A 27,330-nucleotide genomic window follows, 5' to 3' on the forward strand; every position below is an offset into this window, starting at 1 on the left:
TAGTATACTACTACTATTATTTTAGTATATAAAACTCATCAAGTGAAAAAGCATCATTATATCAAGATGTGTTGTGACCGTTATAGTAAGTCAGTCCCCAACATAGGTCTTACATTAGAAATTTGAATGGGATGGGTGATTTTATGTATATATTAACTACTCTCTCCGTTTCATGTTACTCGCACTTTTCATTTTAGGCTGTAAATTTGGAATTGATTTTTTAGTGTAATTAAATTAGAATTTTACGACATCACTTAATAAATGAGCTCTTAACTTAATCTAATATATTAATTAAATGCATTAATTCTAACTTAAACTATAAATAGTGTAATGAGTTTGTGACGAGTCGAAAAGCAACAGTGGGACAGAGGGGGTATGATATTATTGGAACTGTGATGGACTGAAAAAATTCGCCATGCTGTGTGCAAAAAATCATTGAAAATTGAGAAGCTGAGACCAAAAAATCAATGTTATATCTTCTAACCTTGTGTTGCTCTGAAATAAAATAAGATTAATGTTAACTCCTTTTTAACATATTTGTTCTTGAGATTTTGGTGCAGTCACAAATCAAATTACTTTAATCACATTGTAGCAACTGAAGCTAAAAGCCTAAAACCAAATGTTTTCACCAAGGATTATAAACTCCAAATACTAAACCATTTGCTAATGCCTCTATGCACACTTCAACCAAGCACAATATAATGGCAATGTTGTACCACCTTGGATGATTCATTAACTTAATCTGAATGAAGAAACAGCCTGCAGAAAAAAGCAATGATTATTTTGCAAGATTTGAACATTAAATGCGTCGCAAAATTATGCTAAATGTTCGTAATTGCAGCCTACCTTTTGAATCTTGGGACCAAACTTTTCTTCCTCTTCGTCGACAAACTGCAGGATGCAAGCAAATAGCTTAGGCTAAAGATGGAAAAATGAAATCCAAGTTATAGTACTAGCAATTTGACTAACCTGTCCTGTGAGAGTGTATAATCTGTTGTAAATCCCATTGTTTGCTACACCAAGAACTGAATACAAATGTCTCCCACTTTCTCCAGGATTTTTCAATGTGTACTCTATATAATACAGCCCTGTCCCATAAAACATACTACTAACATTCTCAATTATCCCAAAAAAAAGGCAAGTACTATAATCTTAGTTAGTAACTATATCTTCAAGTAGTTTGCACTGACAACCTATAATTTGCTACATATGATCGAACTCAAAGGGAACAAGTTCATAGTTAGCTACTCATAACACCCCTGTCTTGAAAACAACCTAATTTGTCATGATGACATATGATCGTATTCAAAGGGAACTGGTCATTACCATTGGAAGCTCTGCTATCTATAAGTTTGGCTGCAACACCGGGAGGCCTCTGCCAGCTTCTATCCAAACCACCAATCTGCAAAAAATACCAAACCATTCATCACATTCGTTCTGTTCATCACATCAAGTTGCAAGAGAACAGAAAATGGTGAAACCTACAAGAGTCTCTGCAAATTCACCGACTTTTCCAAAAGACTCCAGTCTGGTGAAGTCAGCACCGAGGCCAGTAATCGCAATGCTCACTGAGGCGGGGCAAGTAATAGAAGCAAGTCCAAGAAAAACATTAGACTAGAGTTGGACCAAAAGTTCCACAAAAACATCCTTCTGTAGATACATACCATTTGAACTGGAGGCCTCCTGTGGGTAGAAAGCAATTAGTGCCCTCACTCCGTCTCCTTCTCCCGTGCCTACTTGCCAATCTGCGCATACGCAACTTTACTAGCAAAACAGTATCTCATCCACTTATGCAACTAAACATGATCAACCACCTCGAGCATATCAGAAAATCTAAAATAGTTTTTTTCAATTCAACAATCAGTGCCCTAACACCGTCTCCTTCTCCTTCTCCCGTACCTACTTGCCAATCTGTGCGCACACAACTTTACTAGCATAACAACAATTTAACAGAACCCTCTCCACTTATGAAACTAACTATGATTAATCACAAGTATTTTCAGAAACTAGAAAGTAAGTGGTTTGTTTCACTTCAACAATCAAACAAGATCAAATAACTTTCTTCCTTCCAGCTCTCATAAAAATAAAACAGCTACCACATGCTAAAAACCCCTCATTTATGGAGAAATTTAGTCAGTGTGAGTTCTTTTCTACCTATTCCATAGTTTCAACACTTCAGATATATATCTCTAATGCTAAAATTTAGTGTTTCTGCTGAATGTAGAAATCCAAACACAAAAGTAAAATTTCATCCCAAACGAAAGCTCACCTTCTGGAATAGTGATCTTAAACTTGTTCACCTCATCAGTGTAAACACGAAAACCCTCTGGTAATGCTATAAAAATCGAGATTAAAAGATAACCGATTAAAAAATTGAAATCTTCCTCATCAAGAAACAACACAACTACCGCTTTCAGCAGCCAATGCAGCCGCAGATATTGCAGGAAAAGCAAACACAGAAGCCGCCGCCTGCACCAGCAGCTCTCTCCTTCGCTTCTTACATTCATCTCCAACGCTCACGCTGTAAAAAATCAGTAAGAAAAAATTCAGCAAAAAAAATAAAGTAAAAAGTAAAATTGCATGTTTGTGCATAATTTTAATGTGCGAGAAAGATGAAGAATGATTGCCATTGGGTCTGCTGATCAACCGCGTTGCTCTTGCAGCAGATAAAGCAGGTACTCTTGCTCTTCCTATTGTCTTCATAAAATAAAAATAAAATTCACGATGAATGAACAGATTAAGCATCGGAGTTACAGTAGAAGAGGAGTGAGAAAGAGCAGACCTTGGTGGGTGGAGTTGGGGAGAGAGAATGAGGGATGAGAGAGAAGGGAATGAGAGTGCAGAGAAAAAATAGGAGCCATTGTTGAGACTTGAGAAAACAAGCTGTGATGTAAATTGATTTTTATGATTTTTGATAAGGCTGCGGCCGTTAACTTGAAATAGAATAAAGGAATAAATTTATGGATTTTGCTGATGTGGCTCACAATATCTAATAGGATAATAAAATTGTTTTCATTTTATTTTAAATGTATCATTTTTAGTTTAGAGTTTGCAAATGAACGTGAGGTATAAATTTTATTTTTAAAAAATATTATTAGATGTGTTTTTAGGTATAAATTTTATTATTAGCAATGTTTTGAGGTATAAATTTTATTTTAAAAAAAATTATAAATAAAATGATATCGATTGGTCTGGTAAAAGTCTAACTGATCCACAAAAATTATTAGGTAAGCCATAGTGGTGTCAATTAGAATGTCTGAAATAAAAGGATTAGGTCGGATTCGGGAATACGTACAACCCATTAGTCAATGATTTTAAAGACCAAATTTATTGTTCGCACGAAATACCAAATTCTGCCAAAAGTAATGGAGTACTACTATAGTTTTTTTACCAATACCTTTTACTTCTAATAATATTTCTTTTATGGGATATTGGCGTCTAATATCATGAAACTTTTAAAAAGTTGAATTTTTCCCACGAACTTTAAAATTGGCAAATAATATCACGAACTTTACCTCATGTTAGTTTTTTCCCAAGAATGAAAAAATTCCCACAAATAATATTATGATACTGATTTTTTTTCGTGAGCATCCGCAGTGGTGCGGATGTCTCCGCGGACATCCCAAAAACACTTCCTGCCACGTCATTCGGACATCCCACTGCGGATGCCACGTCACACGGACATCCCACTGCACAGTGGCGGACATCCCCAAGGACATCCCGACGGACTTCCCGCAATAAAAAAAAATCACAAATTCACAAATTAAACAATTTACGGAAATAAAATTTCGACACAAATAGGGAAAAAATCCCATTAAATAAAAAAAAGAAAAGTACATTTCACCAAATTAAAAAATACATTTCAATAATTAAAAACTACATCAACGACGACCCATCCGCTGCCATACTTCTTCAATAATATCGTTCTGGAGTCGAACACGTGCATGAAGGAGACGCATCATGTGTTCATAATGCAACTTCTCCTCGATGCTCTCGTACCTCTTCCCGTGCCTGTCGTGCAACGACTCAAAGAGGTTTATGAGCTTGTCGATGGAGGTCAGGTCGTTGGCCGAGTAGCCCACGATGGAGAAGTCGCAGGAGGCCGACGCCTGCCACGTGGAGGAGGAGAAGAGGAAACATGCGAGAAAGATTGGGCAGTTTGGGAAGGGAAGTGAAGTGATGAGAGCCATGTTGGTTGGGAAATGAGTGGTGATTGGGCAGTTTTTATAGGTAAGATTTTGTGTTTGGAAAGTGTTTGCTTTCAAGTGAAGGTGTCTGAGACTTTAAGGTTGGTTTATAGTATGTTTCCAAAATTGGTGATGATGATACACAACTTCTGAGCTATGAGATGAATGTTATAATTTGATGTCAAAATCTTAATCAATCTAAAAACATCAAATTGTATATATATATTTTTTTAATTAAAATTTTCATTAGGTACAATATCTATTGGCCCAGACACAAGGCACATCCATGTTGAAAGCATATTAATTCAAAATTTGATCCGATATCAATAGGCCCAAACACAAGGCCCATCCATGTTGAAGATTTTATAATAGTTTTGGAAAAAAATTGTCAGAAGTGGGATTTGAACCCACGCCCTCTCTCGAAGACCAGAACTTGAGTCTGGCGCCTTAGACCACTCGGCCATCCTGACTTGTTTAAATGTTTTAATGTTAGTAATTATATTTAGCTATTGAATTCAAGATGATATGTGCTCTGTTCATAGTCGTCATCATCATAATTATTATGAATATCAAGTGGTACTAATATATTAGTAAGAAATTATCTCATTATAAAAAGTTTCTCGTTACAACTTTATGAATTACAACTACTATGAAACGTGTGACTGTGTGAGAATAAGTTTTGTACAAACGATGCAAAATAAATTTTGAGGAAAAGAGAGGGCTTCAATATGCATTGATTGCAATGGTACGAACACAAGTGGTGTCCCAACTACTATAGTAGTAGGAGTAATACACAAACTACAATAATTCTAACCGTATTTATTTCTTTTTGTACATATGTTAGACTTGTCAATATTCAACACAAAAATTCAAGAAATGTAATTACAGGGCTGCTATATGATCTGAAACGGTTGCTTGTTTTTTAGGACATCATATGCATTTATCTTTTCAATTAGCGGGAAAACATTATCTCATGTGAATAAATTATAAACAAATTTGTACAGTAGCAATTTACTCCTTCTTATCCGAATTAAATTGAATCGTATTTTGTTTTGGAAGGTCCCAACTAAGTTGATTAATTTTCTTTATTGAAAAAAATAAAACATTCAATTTCTTAATTCTTGCTCAAAAGTTAATCAATTTAGTTAGGACGAATTGATTAATATATTTATTAGTGATAATTCAAATTTTTTCACTATGAACTGTCACGTCAATGACAGGAGTTGGAATTTTTTTTCTTTTTCCAAAAGGAGAGTAAGAATATTTATTTTATTTTCTATTATGAAGAACCGAATTGTCAAATTTTTTAATTTGCATTAGTTAAGTGACGTTCTCATTCTATTATTTGTTGGATCATATACGTTTTTGAAGCCTAAATTTTTTAGTACAAAACCACTAGTATTACAAAGATTCATAGACTACTACAAAAATAATTTTATGTCCAACGTATATTTATAAATCACCTATATATATTATTAAATTTGATTTTGTAAATTTTTGTCGAGGAAGAAAATTGTAAAAGGGGTGAAGACAAAATAGAAATAGGTGACAAATACTGCAATACTCCTAAGAAAAATAGATTAAATGGAAGAATGTGACAATTTTGTAGGCTGGCATTAGGTATGTTTTGACACATCATGCTTACTTACAGCTAATAATTTTGTAGCTGTCAAATGCTAATCATCAAATGAACGAGCTGCTTCATTTTTAAATCAGACTGCTACCTAGATGTTCTCAGTAATTCATTTCAAATAGCACACTACTATTAATGTTTTTCAATTTTCCATCTAGTTTAGGAGTAATAAATCAAGTAACTAAAAAATGTCACAATATGTTAATTGGAACGTTGCCTTTTTGCAATTATTATAAATATTTAACCAATTTAAATTATACTCCCTCCGTCCCGGGCTACTCGCCCCTTTCCTTTTCGGCACGGAGATTAAGAAATGAGTGTATAGGAAAGTCAAAAATGACGGCTATAGGTGAAAATTTTTACTAAAAATGAAAGAGTACAAGTAACTTAGGACGCCCAAAAAGGAAATAAGTGCGAGTAGTGCGGGATGGAGGTAGTAGTAGTACTATAAAAATAAATAAATGGAAGCTAGTAGTATAGGGGGTGGGGGTTACTAATGCGTACGTGTGCATGTATATAAATATAGGTAGGCCTGCTCACTGTTGCTGCCCACTAGATTCTCACTGTTGCTATCTTTTACTTGCTTCACTCACCATCTTCTTTGCGCGAGTAGTACATTTTTTTAAAATTCATCTTAATTATCTACCCCAATTTTATTGAACATACTTAAATAAATGCTTCCATTATTCTTATTAGAATTTTGCGATTACTTACTCCATCCTTTTTATGTTAATAGAGTCTTTTTTTAAAACAAAAGTTTTTAAATCGTTAAGTTATTTCTATTTTTGACAAAAATAATCTCTTTTACTGCATAGTTTGTATTATCTGTTCATTTCTCTTGCTTTATTCTCTTTTACTTTATTCACCATTCACTTAACACACTATTTTTTATTTTCGTGCCGAAAACAAGTGCCTCTACGAGCAAGAACGGAGGGAGAACTATTTAAGTTGCAGGCTTTTTATGGAGTAATTTTTTAGAGTTATGTTAGGGACTTAATTAGGTTTGGTATCTTATATAATTCTCACAAATTTGAGTACATTGTTCTACCAACCTATCATGGTTAAATATGATGCAAAATCTGAAAATTATTCTAATACCTTCACATCTCTATTAATTACTACTCTTAATTTTTTTGAAGATTTATTATAGAATTTGTAGTATTAGAGAAAAAGGAAATTTAGCATTTGACTTTATCATGTCATTGATGAACAGTGATGTAGAGTATAGACTATAGATGTTGATTCGTCTATATTTAATATGGAGTATATAATTAAATTTTTATTTTTGTAGTTTAAACTCCTAGTGAGTTTTTTCATGAAAATGCTATACATTTTGAGATCCTTTAGGAGAGTTTGATGAGCTGTTGATTTGATTTGTCACAAAATTGGGCACAAATATGTTTGGACACTCAACGTACAAGAATTTTATTTCTTTTTCCTCCCAAATCGATTTGTAGCTGGAATATACTTGTATATTTGTTGTGCAATAAAATTATACCCTAACTATCCCACTACTACTAACAAATAAATAAATAAATAATAGGAAAAAAAAGGTTATCGTTCTTTAACATGCTTTAACTTTCTTGATCATCTTCAGTAAGTAGTAAATTGAGATTAGGATGCATGTAACTTTTATGAATGTAAGTCAAACGAGAAATGCTAGTTGGTATTTATCCGAATATATTTGAAACGAGATTATTAAATTAGATTTTTTCTATATTTTCTACTAGTATTATTTTATTTTTTTTCGATTTTGCATGATGTTGGGAAATGGGAAAACTTATAGAAAACCGTTAGGTGATTTAGTGAAGTGTGTGCATTGTCAAGCAGATAAGTGTGTGTTTGAAGGTGAAAGGCATCAGCACAGCTCACAATGCATACGAAAGCTACAAATTGATGCAAGAAATTTAAGGAAATGCACTTTCATAGGTTTGTATTAGGCATCTTTTTTTGGGTTTTGAGTTTCACAACACACCCTACCTCTTTAGGAGGGGCACTAAATAACACTTACTACCAAAACATGACATCAAATAAATTAATGCAGTTAATTTGAAATTATGTCCTTAGATAGTTAAATAAATATAGATTCTATCAGTGTATCAGATAATCTAAAGATTCGAGAACGTAGCAAATCCAAGATATAATTTTGGAAGAGGCGGAATCAATAAAAATGAATGAATGAGGGAAGAATGCAATTTTTCTACTTTAACGAGGGATGAATTTATAGATATACAAAATAAGTTCTTGGAAAATCTCAAAACACAATTTTGGAGGGGACGGAAACAATAGAAGTGAATGAGAGCATCCACAATGGCGCCTAGCGCACCGCCTAGCCGAGCCCCGGCGCTAGGCAATGCGCTCGGCGAACCATTGCAACCGCCTAGCGGTTTTCCAAAAAAAAAATCGCCTAGCGCTAGGCGATATACGGGCGCTCGGCGATCCGCTCGTCGCCATTGCAGGGTCCGGATCGCCGAGCGCATCGCCCAGCCGATTTTAATTTTTTTTTATTTAATGTTTTTTTAATAAAACTTATTCTTGGTTGTTTCTCTTTTATAGAAACATCCTTGAATGTTTTATGTTCCACTTTCGATGTGGGACAAAATCATTCTTGGTTGTTTCTCTTTTATAGAGACATCCTTGAATATTATATGTTCCACTTTCGATGTGGGACAAACTCATTCTTGGTTGTTTCTCTTTTATAGAGACATCCTTGAATGTTTTATATTCCACTTTCGATGTAAGGACAAAATCATTCTTGGTTGTTTCTCTTTTATAGAGACATCCTTGAATATTTTATGTTTCACTTTTGATGTGGGACAAAATCATTCTTGGTTGTTTCTCTTTTATAGAGACATCCTTAAATATTTTATGTTCCACTTTCGATGTGGGACAAACTCATTCTTAGTTGTGTTTTTTTAATTAATGTACTTTTTAAAATTTTAATATTATTATTGAGTTTTCTCGTATCTGTGTCGTAAATTTAATTCCGTATTTTGTGTGATTGTCAATTATTATTTGTTTTATATAATTAGGAGTGATGTGGCTAGGCTATGGCTAGGGTATTTGCTTGTCTTGATGATGTGGCAGGAGGATTTTTAGTGCTGATGATGTGGCAGGAGGAGTTTGTGGCTAGGCTATGACTAGGCTATTGCTGGGCTATTCCTATTGTGGATGGCCTGAACGACGGAGGAATGAAGTTTTTCTACCTAAATAAGGGATAAAATTATAATCATACAAAATAAGTTTTATAAAAAAATCAGAACGACAAGTAGAAAACCAAATTAGTTAGGTCCTCGATATTATAAGGCCATCCACAGTGGGGCGGACGATAGATCGGGCGCGCTATCGTCCGCCACTGTGGCTCCGCAGACGACGGACGATGCGTCATCCGCGCCCAATGCTTAGTCCGCGGACGAAGCGTTGACGATAGGGCATCGTCCGCCCACTGTGGGCGACGTGGACGATGCAACGCGTTTTAGTTTTTTTTTTTAATTCGAAAATTTTGTTATTTATATATACCTCAGCTTCGCTTTTCATTTGTAACTTTTCGATTAACTTTTAAACTCTCAAATTACGCTATAAAATGGATTCCGGTGGATACTCAAGTCCTAGTAGCCCGAAGTTTGGAGATGGCGCACAGTGGCCGGGTACACAACCTGGCGAATATCGGTTGTTCGACGCCAACACGCAGTATGATCCGGACTTTAGTACGGATTCGTACGGTCTCTCTGACATGGAGTCGTCTCCAACTCGCCCTGTCGCCGTTTCCCGTTGCGCCCCCGCCCCCGCCAAAAAGAAGCGGACCAAGCATCGGACGCACAAGTTGCCACCTCCGACAACTTGTGAAGAGTACACCCTCGGCCGTACGAACTACCAGCCGGATGAAACCCTTGTCTTGGCGAGGTGATGGGTGGATATATCGGAGGACCCGATATTCGCGAACAACCAAAAGTAGCTCGCGTACTGGGAGCGCATCGCCGAGCGCTACAATGAGGCGAAGCCGCTGAGCGCGTACAAGCACCAACGGGAGCAGCTCCGCAAGCAATGGGATCAGGTGAAGAAGCAAGTCAACCTATTCGCGGCGGAGTACGAGAAGTGCTCGAGGGATCAGGGAAGCGGCGAGAGCTTGAGCGACGTGCGCGATAGAGTGTTGTTGTCGTACCAGTCCATGTACGGCGACTTCAAGCATTTCAACATCCGGGAGCTCTTGAGGGACAAGCAGAAGTTCCAAGGCAAGATTCTGCACACCGGTGCGGCGAAGAGGACGAAGACCACCGACACTGGTGGTTACACGACTAGCGAGAGCGGAACTCGTCCGGTGGACCTCAACCAGACGTGCACGGAGGAAGAGACTTTCGGCACACCGATGTCCTCCCGGCGGCATCCCATAGCCGTCAACGCTGCGAAGAACAAGGGGGAGGCGAAGGCGACATCCTCCTCGGCCGCCGCCCCCCATCGCTGATCCCGACCCCGACCCCGGCGACACTTGTCTACGCGGATTTGGCAACGGCCTCGATGGCACGGACGTTGTTGGATACGCACAACGCCCTTACGAAGTGTGCGGATCCGGGCAGAGCCGAATTCCTCTAGAGGTTGATCAATGAGTTGAGCCGGAAGTTGGGGCTTTTGTAGGATAGTCAATTTTTTTATTTCTAACCCGTGTAACTTTTTTTTTATAATCAATGAATTTTTTACCGTTCTTAGTTAATAGTTGTGTTTTTTCTAAGTTTGCATTTATATATTTAAATACATTTAAATTAATTAACAAAACAATAGTAAAATGCTTAGGGCGCCCACTGCAGGTAAAATGAGAGAAGGATAAAATGCTGACGTAGCGGTACATAGTAGGGCGCCTCATTGTGGATACTCTAAAGTTCTTTACAACTTAATTAATAGGCTACTAAATCACATTTCCACTCTCCCTTAAATCCGCCAATTGTTTGAGATGACAATTTAACTATTCATATTTGTATGTAAATTATTAATAAAATGGACGTTAAAGACAAAAAAAGACATTGATCACTCATACTACTTCCATTTACGAAAATTTGTTTTGGTAGTGGATGTTACATAGTTTAATGTAAAATCTGTAAAATAAGATAAAGATAGTAAAAAAAAATGGGACTTACCTTATTACAAAGAAGAATTTATAATAAATAGATATTGACTAATGTTTATGTACGTTCCAAAAAAAAACATACTACTAGTAACTATTGTTCAATAAAGCATACACATAAGATTAGATTAAATACATAATAATTGAATAGGATTAAATTAGTGTGAATCCGAGAGCCAGAAATCTTTGTAAAGCATAGCACGCATAAATCTCTGCAACAAACTCCCATTGCATTTTCACCTTCCCCTCTCTATCCTCTCTCTTTGATTATTATTTTACCAGTTTTGGAGCCCTTCTCAGGTGGCTTTTACAGTCCCTATGCAGATTAGCCTTTATTACGACCCCAATCTATTCCATTCTCCTTCGTTTTCAGTGCTTCATTTATATAAATAACCCACCACAACCATCACCTTCTTATCCATGTTCCAATTTCTACAATTTATCTCATCAAAATGTTTGGAGTGGAAGAGATTCTGTGTGAGCTTGAGAGAGATGCTCATCACCATCATGGCCTACCTCCTGGCTTCAGATTCCACCCTACTGATGAAGAGCTCATCACCTTCTACTTAGCTTCCAAGGTCTTCAACGGTACCTTCTGCGGCGTCGACATTGCCGAAGTCGACCTCAACCGGTCCGAGCCGTGGGAGCTTCCAGGTGCATTTTCTGAATAAATAAAAAACCTAATTTGTTATGCAAAACCCTAATTTTGTGATCCATATTGTAGATGCGGCGAAGATGGGGGAGAGAGAGTGGTATTTCTTCAGCTTGAGAGACCGGAAGTATCCGACCGGGCTGCGGACGAACCGGGCGACGGGTGCGGGTTATTGGAAAGCGACCGGGAAAGATCGGGAGGTGTTGAGCGCTGCAAATGGGGGGCTGATTGGGATGAAGAAAACCCTAGTTTTCTACAAGGGGAGAGCGCCGAGAGGGGAGAAGACCAAGTGGGTCATGCACGAGTACCGCCTTGACGGCGAGTTCTCGTGCCGCCACACCGGCAAGGTCTCCATTTTTCACAATAAAAAAGTTTCATCATTGTTTCATGTTCGTATAAATTGTGATATGTTAATGTTTGGTATGGACAGGAGGAGTGGGTGATATGCAGAATCTTCCAAAAAATGGCTGAGAGGAAGAGTTTGGTGCAAGGCCAAAACTACCTGATGAGAGGCTCATCATACTACAGTTACAACCCAATGACTTCACTGCCTCCATTGCTCGAGTCACCAGCAACACTTGATCATCAAGATCAACTACCATTGCATCATCAAAACTCTCTTCTCTATCACACTCCTAATCAGGATCAACCGGAGCTCAAAGCCCTGCTCAATTACCCGCTCGCATCCCGACCCGTTGGGAGCTCGATGTTCCTCACTTCCAACCAAGGCTTGAGTTTGAAGGAGCTGAGCAATGCCATTGCATCACAGTGCAAGAATGTGGGTGGTGGTGGTGATGGGGGTGGCAATAGCAAATATGAAAAGAATCCATTTGTTTTTGGGGGAGATTTGGCAATCCCATCAGTGGCAGCAGTGGGTGATCACATCGTTACAGCTGCCTTGGATGCTGCAGCTATTGATCATGTTATGTCAACTGAGCCTGCTTTTAAATGGTGGTAGTGAGAGAGAGATGGAGACTTTAATCCCATCATAGTCATTGGAGATTATTCTTGCCAGTCTTAAATAGTATTTCCAATTCAAATCTTACTACTATGTTTCATGAATGTAAGCATGTAGCAGTAGCAGTAGCAGTGATTATGGGACCAAGGAATGACTAGTACTTTATTTTTCTGTTTTTGTAGCATATAGTATGTATTTATGCCAAGATAAAGATCTGCAATTTGAACTACTACTGATGGTATATAACCAAAATATTTGATTTCTGGCACCAAAAAAGAAGATTTTATTGGGAAAAAAAAGTGATGGGGGGGGGGGGGGCTGGATTTGATTGGGGTGGGGGGATGATGTGATGGCAGGATGTGAGTCTACTTATATGTACATGTATAGATATAGCTGTGCATATATATAGAGGTAAATTTGTGCAAACGACAATACCCACTTTATATCTCTCCCCAACCATATACAACAAATATTGGTTGCTGCTTTTAATAGTTTTCATTTCACAAAAGTATAGAATAAGGCAGACAATAGTTGAGAATTTTGTTTGGTTGATCATTTGACTCTTTTTCCAGTGTGTAACTGACTATACATAATTGCATTTGGTGTGTTACAATCGAAGTAAGAGAATAAAATCAAAATGTGTTTTTTCGGTAATTTTTTGAAAGTCACTTTGTAACTATGCTAAGAATCGCGAAATGCGGAGTAAGATATAGTTGATGAGTGCCATAAAAGGATGAAAATTTTGGGGGATGAAGATTCAAAAACTCATTAAACAAACCAAATTATGAAACCAAAACAATCATCTAAACAAGTGAAAACATTTGTAGCTGGCATCTAAGCATTCAACGATGATATATCTAAAATATCATCTCACCCCAAAAACACAAACCACGGTATTGAACCAGGGGAGTGAACTAGTATACTATAACCAGAGCAGGTTAACTTGTCTTTCTAACAAAGCTTTAACATCAAGTGACCTTTTTACTGTAAAATTAGTTCTTATTCTAGGATGAGGTGAACATACGAAGTTTGGACAGCAGCACCTCTGTCGATTTTCTAAGTCTGTTACAGTCACAACAAACCTTGAGGTTGCTAAACATTAACACCTGTTTTGAAAACAAACCGATACTAATCATTGTAATCAATACAGAATAATCAGGACTACTGGTTTATGGCTTGGTGGGAATGAAGCTAATACCCATATTTGGCTAATAAATACTTGGAAGATAAGGTTGGGTTTATGATGAAATTAGAATGTAAACATTATATGAAAGAAGTTGTTGCATCAGCAAAATTACTTACTTTGCCAATCTCAGTATCACAAAATGCAAGACACAGGCCACCCCCGATGAAAAACCCAATCTCTATGTTAATCTTATAATCAAATCACGTTATAGTGAGGGATACACCAAACTCATAGACATTAAAGCTTATAACACAGCCTGAGCATATTCAAAATGAGAGGGAAAAGATAGTGAAGAAAGAAACAGAACTGCATTGAGATAGTTGAAAGAATTCCTCAGTTGGTTTACATCACTGAAACAACATTACAATTATTACATACCATTTTCATTCAACACATTACGACTTTAACCGAAAGGTGGGCATTCAACCATCGTGAAAGCCTGCATCATGAAAGACACCCTAAATTAGATTCACATAACAGTCTAGTTTTTAGCTTCTGTAACATGCCAATTATTATTGGCAATTAGATCATTACGAAATATGAGTTTCATAAACCAAGATTGCAAGCATTAAGCGCAAGTAACACAAGAATCAAAGAAATGTTCAAAAAAATGGTTAGTATCAAATCCTATCAGTGAACAAACTCTTTGTTTCTCTTCAGAATCACATAGCAATATCTAACAAAATAAGAGTTAGGAGCAAGAGAAGGAGATTCCAACAATGATACAATATCCTAAATTAATCGTCTATCATCATCTTATGTCATTAGCTTATTCCTCTGCTTATCATTAGTGTCGTGGAATCAAATTACTACTAGAAAACATAATTTGTACTACAAATTTTCCAAAACTCAACCTAAAAGGAAACAATTTATTCCCAGTTAATCCACATAATAGCATCTCCCAGCTTTTTCATGAGCATTTCTAAATCCAGCTTTCAGAAAATTAATCTTTATCCATATCAAAACAACACCAATACCCAAATTTTCGAAATAACTTCTTCTACTATTAGCAAATCACCGAATATAAAATCGAACATTTGAGGCACAAAGCCATGAAACGGTAACAGATTAAAAAACAGAAAAGCATCAATAATCAAACCCTAACCGCAAACGCGACTACTGAAAAACATTAAGAAAACAATTTCGAAAGGTAAAAATTGAACAAATTACATCCTCATCTAATCAATAAATCGAAGATCCCCAATCAACTGGATTTAGATTGAGGTTTTCCGCGCAGAGAATCGGGCGGCGAGTATACGAGAGCGGCGATTATCGTCACCGGAAACACTACATCCTTTGCCAGCGCCGCCAGCTTGGTGACCAACGGCTGTCCTCGCATCACCATCTTCAACTTCAGCTGCCGTTTTTACTTTTTCAGAGAGAGAAATCGGTAACTAATCTGCAAATCGACTCTGATGAGTTGTTTTTTGACAAACAAATCTTCACCGAGTTGGGCTACTCTAAAGACTGAAAGCCCAATAATGTTGGGCTTTTTATTGAGATGGCGTATTTCTCTTACGACTATATGCAGCAGTATTTTTTTTTAATTCTTGTATTCATTTTGAAAGATAGTAGTAATATTTATTTAATAATAATAGACAATAACTATTTAAATTACGAATTTGGAAAAAAAACATTGACGACATTACTGGTACGAATTTATTGAGGTGGCACTTACGTGTATTGATTCAGATGATATGTCAATTATGTGGCACGGATGTGCAAAACGGCATCGTTTTGATTTATGAAATTCAGGTTGTCAATCTTGCAGAGAATGTCAACTCAAGTATCGTGACACCAAAATAACCTCATCTTCTCAAACTCCTAATTGGGTTTAAAATATTGAAATGCTATAATATTCCAAATAGATTAACTTGTCAAAATATGGATGTCCAAATATAATAATCAAAGTTCATGAAGGAAGATTGAGTCAAATATGAAACATGCCTACGGCTGTTCAGGCATACATAGAATAGTGCATATCGCATGAAGAATATCTTTGTGATCATCACATTATCTTTGATGTCTTATAGTAATATATCATATGTATATTTAATCAATTCATGGACTCCACTTCTATTAGTATATCCACTTGACAAATTACCATAAGGCATCAAAAATATCTTAACATGAATCGAGAGATAGAGATATTTTGGGTGTGTCACATCAGTTTCATATATGTAACATAAAATTCGTGCTTAAATTATTACGACTAATAAGTACTCCATGTTATTTTCTGATATTTTTAAAGACGTTTAGTTGTTTAAAAGCGAAAGTCCTTTAATTGGTGCATTTTTTCACAATCTTCACTATAACCGATCACATCAAAAATATCTTAACAAGTAGTATATCAAAAGATAGAGATATTGCGAGGTGTCACGTCAGTGTCTTATGGGAAAAAAATAAAATTCTTGTTTAAATTATTTGTTACTATAGTAAGTTGATATATATTTTTTGACATTTTCATATTCCAACAAGAGTTCTTCAAAGTTGGTGCATTTTTTCATATCTTAATGAAACGTCGACTAATTATGTAAGCATACGTTTTGTCTACATTGAAATTTCGACATGCCACATTAATTTTTGTTTGAGCAAAAATAGGATTCACTATAAATTACTAGTACAATCTATAAGTTCATGGATACATTGGCACCTTTAAAGTTTATGTAAAAAAAATAATAAATTTTGGTTAAATTCTGCTTGGTCGTGCAACTTTAAAACTCAATTAGAAAAATTATAAAATAATTTATAATTAATGAATTCCTAGGTATAAAATAAAATATTACGTACTACGTACTATGAGAATATAATATGCAAGATAGTATTATAAATTTATTTGATGCCCACATAAATAGGGCTTCTCAACTTTGTTGTTAGTGGGCTTTAGTGGAACTATGGACGGCTACAATAAAAAGGGAATAACATGGAAATGTATCCTTTCATAAATATCTTATTGCAATATTTCCACTATTTGATATGTCTAACGTTATCATGTAGGTTATAAGTTGGCAACTTTTAGCACACAAAAAGTCGGTTATTGGATATAAATCTTAAAGTTAGTTCAGATCCTCATACATATGTATCTCTCTTTATTTTATGATATCCTTCATATTAACATATTGTTAATCTTGTCACTTTTCATAGTAGTATATGTCTTTTTAATAAATGTTATACTTAAACCAAATCTATATGTATGCAAATTGAATTTTGATACTAGCTACTAGTAAAAGGTAAATTTAATGTTTTAATTAACACCAGTGGCATGCCCTCATAAAGTTATAATAGTACACCATTATGATTATTTTGTCTTCTTATGACCTACTTAATATATAATTAGTGCAAATATACTCTTGGAATATACTTTGAGCTTCAACCTTTTATATAATTAGATAATAGAGCAATAAAGCATAATTTAGTCGGTAAAACATTAATACCTTACATTTACTTGGAGCTGAACAATGAAAGTGAAACATAACATAGTTGATATATAAGCAGTGGCGGATGGCGGGGGCACCGCCCCTCCCTAGCGATCTGCTACCATGGACCTGGACGTGATTTTTTTATTGTCGCCCCCCTCCGATAGCTTCCAACGTCGCCCCTCCCTCCTTCGTTAGCTTCTGATAAATTTTATTTCGCCCCTTCCGTTTCAGGATCTTGGATCCGCCACTGTATATAAGACTTTTATGTTTCAACTAATAAGTCAGAAAATTTGTATCATCATGTCTAAATGAAAAGGCCAAATGAACTTCCTAGAAGTTTCAAGTAGTTAGTATGTCAGCATGTTTAAACTTTAAGCTCCTCTTTAATTGGAAATTCTCTTAGAAAAGTTGGTCGTCACTTCAAATATGCAAACACCTACAAACAATTACAAATGCATATATATTAGTAATGGTATATTTATTACTACTACTTTAGTACCACGTTATTAAGAAATTGCCACGATCACGATTAATATACATGTATATATCTTGTCATTAACAATAGATTATAGTTCCATTTATACACTGTCTTAAAAAAGAGTAATTGCTTTTTGTATTTTGACTATTTCTCCCCTTTCTTCTACCGTAAACATAAGCACTCAGCGTTATAAAGAACAAAAGTAAAACCCATATGAAAAGTGTGAATTGGACTGACATACCTTTTATTTTCCTCCTCACATTATTTTTAAGTTTTGACGCATCGATGAGTAGAATCAATTAGTACAATGCAATTATAGTAACAAGAATAAGATTGTGATAGAAATATAGAAGTTAATTAATCACTAAATTTAGTCAAATTTTTATATATCTTATACCATTTTCAAAATTAAATAGAAAATTTGGAGTTTAATATTGTTTGCAATTACATACAATGAATTGATATGATAGAAATCTGTGGGTTCCATCCTAAAATCAATTGGTGATAGGAGGAGAGGCTCATGAGCTCATGAGACTTATATAGTGGATTAGCTTTTTGTGTACACCGATGTGAGATATTTTTTATGTTCATTTATGTTTCAATTGCCAACATGATGAAATATCCAACTCGTTTATATATACGTACATTGTTAATGTGATAAATGCAGTGTTAAGTGCATTGTTTGATTTATAAATATTCTAGATATGAAGAATCAAATGAAACATAAATCCACTTTACAACTGTCATGCTAGTATAGCGAGTGCCTAAATAAGGGGCTCAAAATGCTTAAACCCCTTAACCCCTACTAAACTTTCTTGTATAGAGTTTTTAAAATTTTATTTACAGTGGTATACAAAAGTTTTTTTTCAAAAACAAATTAAAAATGTATTTTCGAATAAAATTTAAAAATCACAATTCATATAAGTGACTTTTTCAACACATTATAACAATTTCACTGAAATCAAAGCTCGTGAAATAATTTCATACGTCTAATTCGCATAAATGTGATATATACGTAAACCGGACTTACAATATATAGTACTTATATAGCCTTTAATTCTTCAACTTCAATCACAAATTAATTCTTCCTTCACCCGAATTCTATAATAATTACTGCCAAACTAATGCGAGAAATTAACCTAATTAAGACATAAAACCAATACTAATTACTTGGCTTTCTCTCGGCTCCGGCCGCATTCCGGCGGCCGAGCACGCGATCGCCGGCGGCAGGCGCCCGCACTTTTTGCACCGTTCCACCTCCAAAATCCTGCGGCACGACGGGCACGACGCGTGCGACGCCAGCCACGTGTCGACGCACGCGGCGTGGAATCCGTGCCCGCACTGCGGCAGCACTCGGATCTCGTCGCCGGCGGCGAACTCCGCCAGGCAAATGGCACAGTCGTGGAGCTTCGCCGCCGCCGCAATTGCGTCCTCTCCGCCGTAGGTGAGCTTCGGGAGAGACTTCAGGACCTTCTTCTTCAGGCCTTTGGTGGCTGCCGGCGGCGAATTAGGATCTCCGCCGACGAGGCGGCGGATCCAGGAGCAGCGTGCGACGGCGACGAGTCCGAGCACGCAGATTAGGGCGCAGAGGAGGGCGGCGAGGATGACTATGAAGTCGGAGTCCATAGATTCGAACGTTGGAGACGATTGTTGAGACGGCGGCGGGATTGCGCCGCCGAGGAATCGGGAGGCGCGTGTAGTCATGTAGAGAGAGAAAGGAAGGGAATCGAGGAGAGAGAGGGGCGGAATTGTATGTTTGGGTTTATCAGTTTTATATAAGGAAAGTTAGTTAGAAAAGTTTAACAAACATTTGAATTTCTTAAATTTTTTTGATAAATTAAATGATATTTAAATTAACTGATAATGCTACGGGATAAGTCTTGCCGCCGATCTATTTACTTATACATATGCTGTTTATAATGTTTATTTTGTGAGTATTCATTTAATTTAGTCAGAAGATAAATGTATTAAGATATACTCAAATTCGCGACTTGTAATATGAGATATATATTAATCCTAATCATGAGAATTTCGATGCATAATTAGTATAAAAAGAAAAGATGATTAAAACATTATTAGTGAGTAATGAGTTGATTATTTTTTTTTTCAAATTAAAAAGTTTATAATTATAATAAACAGATTAAAGAGAAAATAATTCTATTTTTAAGAGAAGGAGAATAGAAAAATAAATTAGTACTTATACAAAGTAACGATATTAAAAGTGAATTGTAATTACGGTGGGTCAATTTTAGAAAACCAATATTAACTACCATTATGAGGTAAAGAAGCATAGTTTATTTGTTTTATGTGATTTTGAAGTTCATTAGTATATACAACAAGGGATCTCATTTTGTATTCCTCAACTAAAAAGATTTGACAACTTAACTTTAAGGATTTGGAGTGTAATTTTTTAGTGATTTTTATAAAGTGTTGCATTCCAAGTTTCCCACTCGAATTTGTAACACATGTTTGTTTGATTTTCACTATTTTTCATTGAAATCTCTAGGCATGCCTGCACATGTGAATTATTTCAAGAAACTAATGATAATGGAATATAAATTTCAATCAATTAAAAGGTGAGTGCATTTCATCCTATCAAGGATTAGAGGACATCAGTGGTCACTATTTAAATGTACATTTAAATTATTCACATGTGAATAATTTTATTAATGGGTAAATTATGAACAAGAGTGGATTCATCAATTCTCAGATTCAAATTCTTTTTCTATCATAAAAATTATATTTCGGTAAATTAGTTACTAAAACATAGTAGTAGTTGATAAATTGCCTATGAACATACGAAATTTTGTCAAAATTCTAACACGTTTCATAATTTTAAAAATTAGTTCGAAATATTATGAATTTTCGATTTGTCTTCAATTATTTCAAGGTAAATTTTGTTAAATTATACAAATCTGATATCACAACCGTGAAATCATACATAAACGCTATTGTCGATAAGTTAATCGTCTATTCTTTAAAAACCGATGTTATTTAGTTGAAAACATCAATAATGTATTGCGCGTAGACGACATATTTTTACTGTGAAATACTTACTTTCTGGCAAACTTTTAAAGTTACGGATCTAACCTAAATTTCTCTAAATTTCATAATTTTTTGGGGCAATTTTCTCGTATATACGGTCGATGGTAGTTGGATGCAAATTATGTTTAGTTACATGAATTCATGGTCGGCATCACTACGAAGATTTGATCAACTACTGCACATGCACCTCACAAAATAGTGCTATAAATAAATATTTGCCCATACTTTTCGTCTCTATCTCAAATAATACTTGCTATTCAAATAAAAGATATTGATATGTCATTTCATATATTTGACACGTATCACTTCAAAATAGCATTTAAAATATAAAGAGTCATTATACAATTACTACTTGTGTCACAGCAATTCTTATCGAACTAAATCAATGCGGTGAAGATGGATATAATGTTAAGGCAAACTATTGGAGAATATTTTGTTCTCTCATTTTTGGTATTTTACAAACCATTTTTATACCAAAACGAGTTAAGTGATGAATCCGCGAATTTCCGATGTTTGTAAATGCTGGTAGAGAATAAATATCACGACACGGAAATTTACGTGGTTCGATTTACTGAGGTAAATCTACGTCCACGGGGAGAAATGGGGGCAGGTTTGTATTGCTTGATCTGTTTTCTACAGCTAACAATACAGACTTGCTATTTGCTATTTTCTCTCTAGAGAGCTTTACAGAAGTTAACAGAAGATCCTTATCTATCTGACCTAGGTTCTATTTATACATTGAACCAAGATCGTGGCATGCAGCATTTATTAGGTAGTGGATGTCGTGGAGGTCGTGGCGACCTTGCATGGGTCCACTATCCTGCATGAGTTAATGACTGCTTGACACCACTAAATAGATCGTCGGTGTAGCGGAGGTGGAAATCCTGTATGAGTCCACTATCTCCTAGTTCGGTCGAATACTGAGACCGGACTGCTGAATTATTGCCGAGCAGCTTTTGCCGATCTGAGAGTAGAGCTTGATGCCGACCTGAGAGCAGAGTTTGATTGGTTGGCTTTTACCGAGCTGTAGGCGGGGGCCGAACTCTGTGGTTGTGCCGAACTGAACTCTTGAGTCATGCCGGACTGATACTCTTTAGCCATGCCGAACTGATACTCTTTCTTGGGCTTTACTGCTGTTGGGCTTGTTTAGTATTTGTTTAGTACGTACTCCATCACTACCCCCCCCGAAAAGTGAAGTGAATCACTTCGGCATTCTGGATAAAGGTACGGGGTAAGTTGATGTTTGTCCTCGGTCTGATGAAGTGAACTCTTCTTTGACCGGACTTGGTTTGTGTCCTAATTTGGCGAGTTTTATCGCTCGGATCGAACTTTCCGTTGTCCTAATTTGGGGATCGAACTTTCCCTTGTCCTAATTCGGCGAGTTTTATCGCGTGGATCGGACTTTCCCTAGTCCTAATTCAGGCAAGTTTTATCGCGAGAATCAGACTTTTGTTGCAGTTCGTTTCAGACGAAGTGCTTGATTCTTAAGCTGAATTGTGGTCTTGTATCTTCTGTAGAAGCTTGGACTTCACAATCGTTGGCTTATTGCAGCTCGTTTCAGACGAACTGCTTGTTTAAGCTGAATTGTGGTCTTGTATCTTCTGTAGAAGCTTTGACTCACAATCGTGTGCTTGTATATGTTCTAAGAAGGGGATCAGCCTTCGAAGAACAAGATACCTCAGTAACATTTGTAAGAGACGACACGCACAGAGACAGACAAAACACATAGACAAAACGCATAGAGGCAAATAAAAAGCACATAGAGAAACAAAGATCAAGCAAACCAAATAAAGCACATTGACCGGACAGGACTCAAGACTGACTGACCGGACTGTCTCTTACAAATGAAACTTCTTGAGGTTGGAAATGTGCCATGTTCGGGGTACCTGTTCTCCTGACATGTGAGCCAATTTGTAAGACCCTTTGCCGAGGACTTCTGACACCCGATACGGACCTTCCCATGTGGGTTCGAGCTTGCCCAGCTTTTCTGCTCGGCTTACTTCGTTGTTTCTCAGGACGAGATCTCCCACTTGAAATTGCAGCTTCTTCACCCTTTGGTTGTAATACCGGGCTACTTGCTCCTTGTACTTGGCTGCTTTTATGCATGCCAATTCTCTTCTTTCTTCGGCAAGATCTAGCTCAGCTCTCAGTCCGTCGTCATTCATTTCTGAGGAGAAATTTAGAGTTCGGGGACTGGGTACGCCGATCTCCACCGGAATTACGGCTTCAGTGCCGTACACAAGGCTATACGGAGTTTCACCGTTGGAGGTTGTGGGTGTAGTTCGGTAGGACCATAGGACTTGAGGGAGATTTTCTACCCATTGTCCTTTGGCTTGTTCTAACCGAGCTTTTAACCCTTTCACCAGGATACGATTTGTTACCTCCGTTTGTCCGTTTGCTTGTGGATGATAGACTGAAGTGAACCGCTGTTGAATATTCAGCTCTTGGCACCAATTCTTGAACGTCTTGTCGGTGAACTGAGTCCCGTTATCCGAGATGAGGATGTGGGGTATGCCAAATCGGCACACTATGTTCTTCCAGACGAAGTCCAATGCCTTTGAGCTCGTTATCGCAGCTAATGGTTCAGCTTCCACCCACTTCGTGAAGTAGTCCACGGCAACGATTAGGAATTTCATTTGCCGAGGAGCTTGAGGAAGTGGTCCCACTATGTCTATGCCCCATTGCATGAAAGGCCAAGGGCTTTGCATAGTGGATAGATCGGTCTGCGGCATCCTTGGGATATTTGCATGGATTTGGCACTTCGGGCATGTCTTGACGAGCTGCACTGCTTCTTGTACCAAGGTTGGCCAGTAATATCCCCATCTTAGAACTTTTTTAGCTAAAGCTCTAGCTCCGATGTGGCTGCCACACGATCCTTCATGAACTTCTCTGAGGATGTAGTCCGTCTCTTCTGGTCCTACGCACCGCAATAACGGCTGGAGGTAAGACTTTCTAAAGAGGACTCCTTCATGAAGTTCGTACCGGAGTGCTCGGCACGTGATCTTCCGAGCTTCTCTCTTATCCTCGGGCAATTGTCCTTGATCCAGATACTGCAAGATTGGCGTCATCCAGTTCGGCGAGCTGGACACTGAATGTACCTCGGCTTCATCAATGCTTCGATGCATTAATTCTTCCGCCTTTGAGCTCGGATCTGAGGCCAACTTACTTAAGGTATCTGCTCGGCTATTTTCCGCTCTGGGAACGCGGATTATCCGAAAATAGGAGAAACTTCGGCTGATGCTTTGCGCTTTGTCCAAATACTTCTTCATTCTCTCGTCACGAGCTTCACTTGTACCCAACATGTGATTTACTATGACTTGTGAATCACAATGGACTTTGAGAGATTTGACGAGCAGACTTTGCGCTAACTGGAGTCCGGCCAGGAGGGCTTCGTACTCGGCTTCATTATTAGTAGTGGAGAATAGGAACCGAAGTGAGTAGGTTACCTCGTGTCCGTCGGGAGCGACGAGTAAAATACCAGCTCCACTTCCCATCTTGTTTGAAGCTCCATCTACGAATCCGCTCCAGCAGTCTGGCGGCTCTACTTCGGATTCCAAGGGCTGTGCTAGTTCGGCATTGGCAGACTTTTTCTGTTCGGCAATGACAGGGATTGCTTGATCGAACTTGGCTTCTGTAAGAAAATCTGCCAAGGCTTGTCCCTTGATGGCTTTCCGAGGTAGGTACTCGATTGAGTGTTCTCCCAGCTCTATGGCCCATTTGGCGATTCTGCCTGATGCTTCTGGCTTGGTCAAAACTTGCCGAAGAGGCAGATCGGTTAAGACGCATACCTTGTGAGCATAGAAGTATGGCCGCAGTCTCCTTGCTGCATTTACTAACGCCAGAGCAATTTTTTCTAGAGGTTGATACCTTGTTTCTGGACCTCTTAATGCTCGGCTTGTAAAGTAGATGGGAAACTGCTTTAGGCCTTCTTCTCGTACAAGCACCGCGCTGATGGTTTGATCTGATGCCGCTAAGTATAAGAATATTACTTCGGCTTCGGTTGGAGCAGAGAGAATAGGAAGCTCGGCTAGATAACTTTTGAGCTCGTCAAAGGCCTTTTTCTGCTCGGCTCCCCACTCGAACTTGGGTGCCTTTTTCAACACCTTGAAGAACGGCAGTTGCTTTTCGGCTGCTTGGGAAAGGAATCGATTCAGTGCGGCTAGACATCCAGTTAGCCTTTGCACGTCATGTATGGACTTCGGCATTGCCATGTTCTGAACGACTTGAACTTTTGAGGGGTTTGCCTTGAGTCCGTCCTTTGAAACCAAACAACCTAGAAACTTTCCCGAATCTACCAAAAAGGTACATTTTTGGGGGTTGAGTTTGAGGTTGGCTTTTCGGAGCACGTTGAGAGTGGATTTGAGGTTGTCTTCGTACTCCGAAGTGCTTTTGCTTTTGACAACTATGTCGTCGACATACACTTCAACCTGTTTTCCGATTAGGTGCCGAAAAAGCTTGTCTACCATCCTTTGATAAGTTGCTCCGGCATTCTTTAAACCGAATGGCATCTTTTTATAAGCGAAAATGCCGAAATCGGTAATGAAAGCTGTTTTCGGAGCGTCACTCTCATCCATCAACACTTGGTGATATCCTTTGTATAAATCAAGAAAACAGAAAATTTCGAAGCCGATCAAAGCTTCTACTTTTTTATCTATATTCGGAAGGGGATAGCAATCTTTTGGACAGTGCTTGTTTAGATCGGTAAAATCTATGCACATCCGCCATCCTCCTCCTTTTTTCTTGATCATCACAGGATTGGCCACCCAAGAAGGATATTTCACCTCGAATAGTACATCCGCTTTTAGTAATTGGCGGACTTCGTCATGGATGACTTGGCTTCTTTCTGCCGCAAAGAGTCTTTGCTTCTGTTTTACTGGCCGGATTGAAGGATCAATATTTAACCGATGAGTGATTACCTCGGGGGGCACTCCGGTCATGTCCAACGGAGACCATGCAAAGACATCTTTGTACTCCTTGAGGAGCTGAATGGTCTTTTCCCGGAGTAGAGGCGTTCCTGCGAAGCCGACCTTGACCGTTCTGGATGGATCATCTTCGCATAACTGAACGGTCATTGAGTTCGGCTCTGAAGTGACTTCGGTCATCTCGCTTGCCTCTGACTCCGGTTGCTGTGATTGCTATGCTTGATGGTGCCGAACTGATTGCTCGGCACTTTTAAGCGCAATCTGCAGACATTCTTTTGCTCTCTTTTGATCACCTTGGATGACCGCTATCCCTCCTTTAGTAGGGATCTTGATGGTGAGGTGATAAGTAGAGCAAACGGCCCGAACTGTGTTGAGCCAGTCTCTCCCCAGGATGATGTTGTACGGAGACCGAGCTTTTACCACAAAGAACTCGATCATCGTATTGGAGCTTGTAGGCGCTTTTCCCACCGTGATCGGAAGGCTGATAATACCTTCAGGGCGGGTGTCCTCCTGGGCGAAACTTTTCAGAGGAAGCGGAGCCGGACTGAGTCGAGCTGGATCCACTTCCATTTTATCGAAACATTCTTTAAAAAGAATGCTGACTGACGCTCCTGTATCCACAAATACTCTGTGGATCAGTTTGTTTGCCACTCCGGCTTGAATGACAATAGCGTCTTGGTGAGGAGAGATGGCTGGGACGGGATCGGCATCTGAAAATGTAATCACTTCGTCTTTCTTCAGCCTTTTATGTGTTGGCTCCTCTTGATTGGAACCTCTGCGTTCTGCTTTTAGGGACGACTTAGTCTTCCCGGCAGGGAGAGCATCAATAGTCAGGATTACTCCATCATATTGCGGCTCGTCGTCGTCTTCGGGATCCTCATGCCTTTTCGGATCCTGAGGATTGCAGTTCGCACCTCTCTGTCTTTTGTTCTTTTTCGGCTGCTTGCTTTGGTATTTTTTTAATGTTCCTGTTTTCACAAGAACATCAATACCTGCAGCCAAATCTCGGCACTCCTCGGTATCGTGTCCGTGGGCTTGATGGAAGGAGCAATATTGATCCTGAGGTCGCCGCACGGCTGATTTCGTCATCCGCTTTGGTCTTTCGAACATATCGGAATGTAGTTCGAAAATTTCCGCTCTTGACTTGTTCAGCGGTACGAACTGAGCGGGCGGCTTCTCGGGGTTGAGACGTGGTCCCAATCTGTCTCGCACCGGAGCCCTTTGAATTCTTTCAAATGGAGTCCGGCGAGGATGCCCCCGATCGCTATGATCGGGCTTCCTTCTGTCTTCTCGGGACGATGAGCTGTCTAACGACCGTTTGCGACGGTCTGCCTCATCGGCCCGGGAATACTGGTCCGCAATGTCCCACATTTCCTGAGCTGTCTGCGGTCCGCACTCAACGAGCTTCCTGTAGAGAGCTCCGGGCAGGATTCCATTTTGGAATGCCGAGATGATAAGCAGATCGTTGAGATCGTCTACTTGCAGGCATTCCTTGTGGAATCTTGTCATAAAGTCGCTGATTTTTTCGTCGCGACCTTGACGAATGGAAAGCAGCTGAGCCGAAGTGATCCGGGCTTCCGCTTTCTGAAAGAACCTCCGGTGGAAAGCATCCATTAGATCTCGGTAGGATCTAATGCTGCCTTGAGGAAGGCTGTCGAACCACCTTCTGGCGTTCCCAATGAGCAGCTCGGGGAACAGCTTGCACATATGGACCTCATTGAGACCCTGGTTCGC

At 38.3% G+C, this 27,330-nt stretch overlaps 3 protein-coding genes, 1 long non-coding RNA gene and 1 other non-coding gene across 6 annotated transcripts; 1 reads left to right on the forward strand and 4 right to left on the reverse strand.

Moving 5' to 3' along the window:
- Positions 1-490: 490 nt before the first annotated feature.
- Positions 491-2,915, reverse strand: LOC121802381 (psbP domain-containing protein 3, chloroplastic-like). Of its 2 annotated transcripts, none has more exons than XM_042202047.1 (10): positions 2,783-2,915; positions 2,628-2,697; positions 2,409-2,521; positions 2,270-2,326; positions 1,665-1,745; positions 1,486-1,568; positions 1,327-1,402; positions 970-1,088; positions 847-891; positions 491-759 (listed from the first exon to the last, which is right to left on the reverse strand). In XM_042202047.1, the coding sequence occupies exons 1-10, from the start codon at positions 2,859-2,861 to the stop codon at positions 733-735; spliced, it is 750 nt and encodes a 249-aa protein (XP_042057981.1). In that variant the 5' UTR covers positions 2,862-2,915; the 3' UTR covers positions 491-732. The 2 variants fall into 2 exon arrangements, with proteins under 2 accessions (XP_042057981.1, XP_042057980.1); XM_042202046.1 differs by having other exon boundaries at positions 2,270-2,335.
- Positions 2,916-4,573: 1,658 nt separating this feature from the next.
- Positions 4,574-4,657, reverse strand: TRNAL-CAA. The gene has a single exon. It is a non-coding gene; the product is annotated as a tRNA-Leu (tRNA).
- A 6,451-nt stretch (positions 4,658-11,108) lies between these two features.
- On the forward strand, positions 11,109-12,769 carry LOC121803218 (protein CUP-SHAPED COTYLEDON 3-like). Its single transcript, XM_042202914.1, has 3 exons — positions 11,109-11,590; positions 11,661-11,935; positions 12,019-12,769. Exons 1-3 carry the CDS (start codon positions 11,389-11,391, stop codon positions 12,544-12,546), a joined length of 1,005 nt encoding a protein of 334 aa, XP_042058848.1. The 5' UTR covers positions 11,109-11,388; the 3' UTR covers positions 12,547-12,769.
- Positions 12,770-14,021: 1,252 nt separating this feature from the next.
- Positions 14,022-15,176, reverse strand: LOC121802336. The gene is made up of 2 exons (XR_006050764.1): positions 14,903-15,176; positions 14,022-14,171 (listed from the first exon to the last, which is right to left on the reverse strand). It is a non-coding gene; the product is annotated as an uncharacterized LOC121802336 (long non-coding RNA).
- Positions 15,177-18,600: 3,424 nt separating this feature from the next.
- LOC121802389 (RING-H2 finger protein ATL80-like) lies at positions 18,601-19,369 on the reverse strand. The gene has a single exon (XM_042202054.1). It carries the CDS (start codon positions 19,331-19,333, stop codon positions 18,773-18,775), a length of 561 nt encoding a protein of 186 aa, XP_042057988.1. The 5' UTR covers positions 19,334-19,369; the 3' UTR covers positions 18,601-18,772.
- Between the last annotated feature and the right edge of the window lie 7,961 nt (positions 19,370-27,330).

The sequence above is a fragment of the Salvia splendens genome, chromosome 5 (genome assembly GCF_004379255.2).
Source record: "Salvia splendens isolate huo1 chromosome 5, SspV2, whole genome shotgun sequence".
Taxonomy (NCBI): domain Eukaryota; kingdom Viridiplantae; phylum Streptophyta; class Magnoliopsida; order Lamiales; family Lamiaceae; genus Salvia; species Salvia splendens.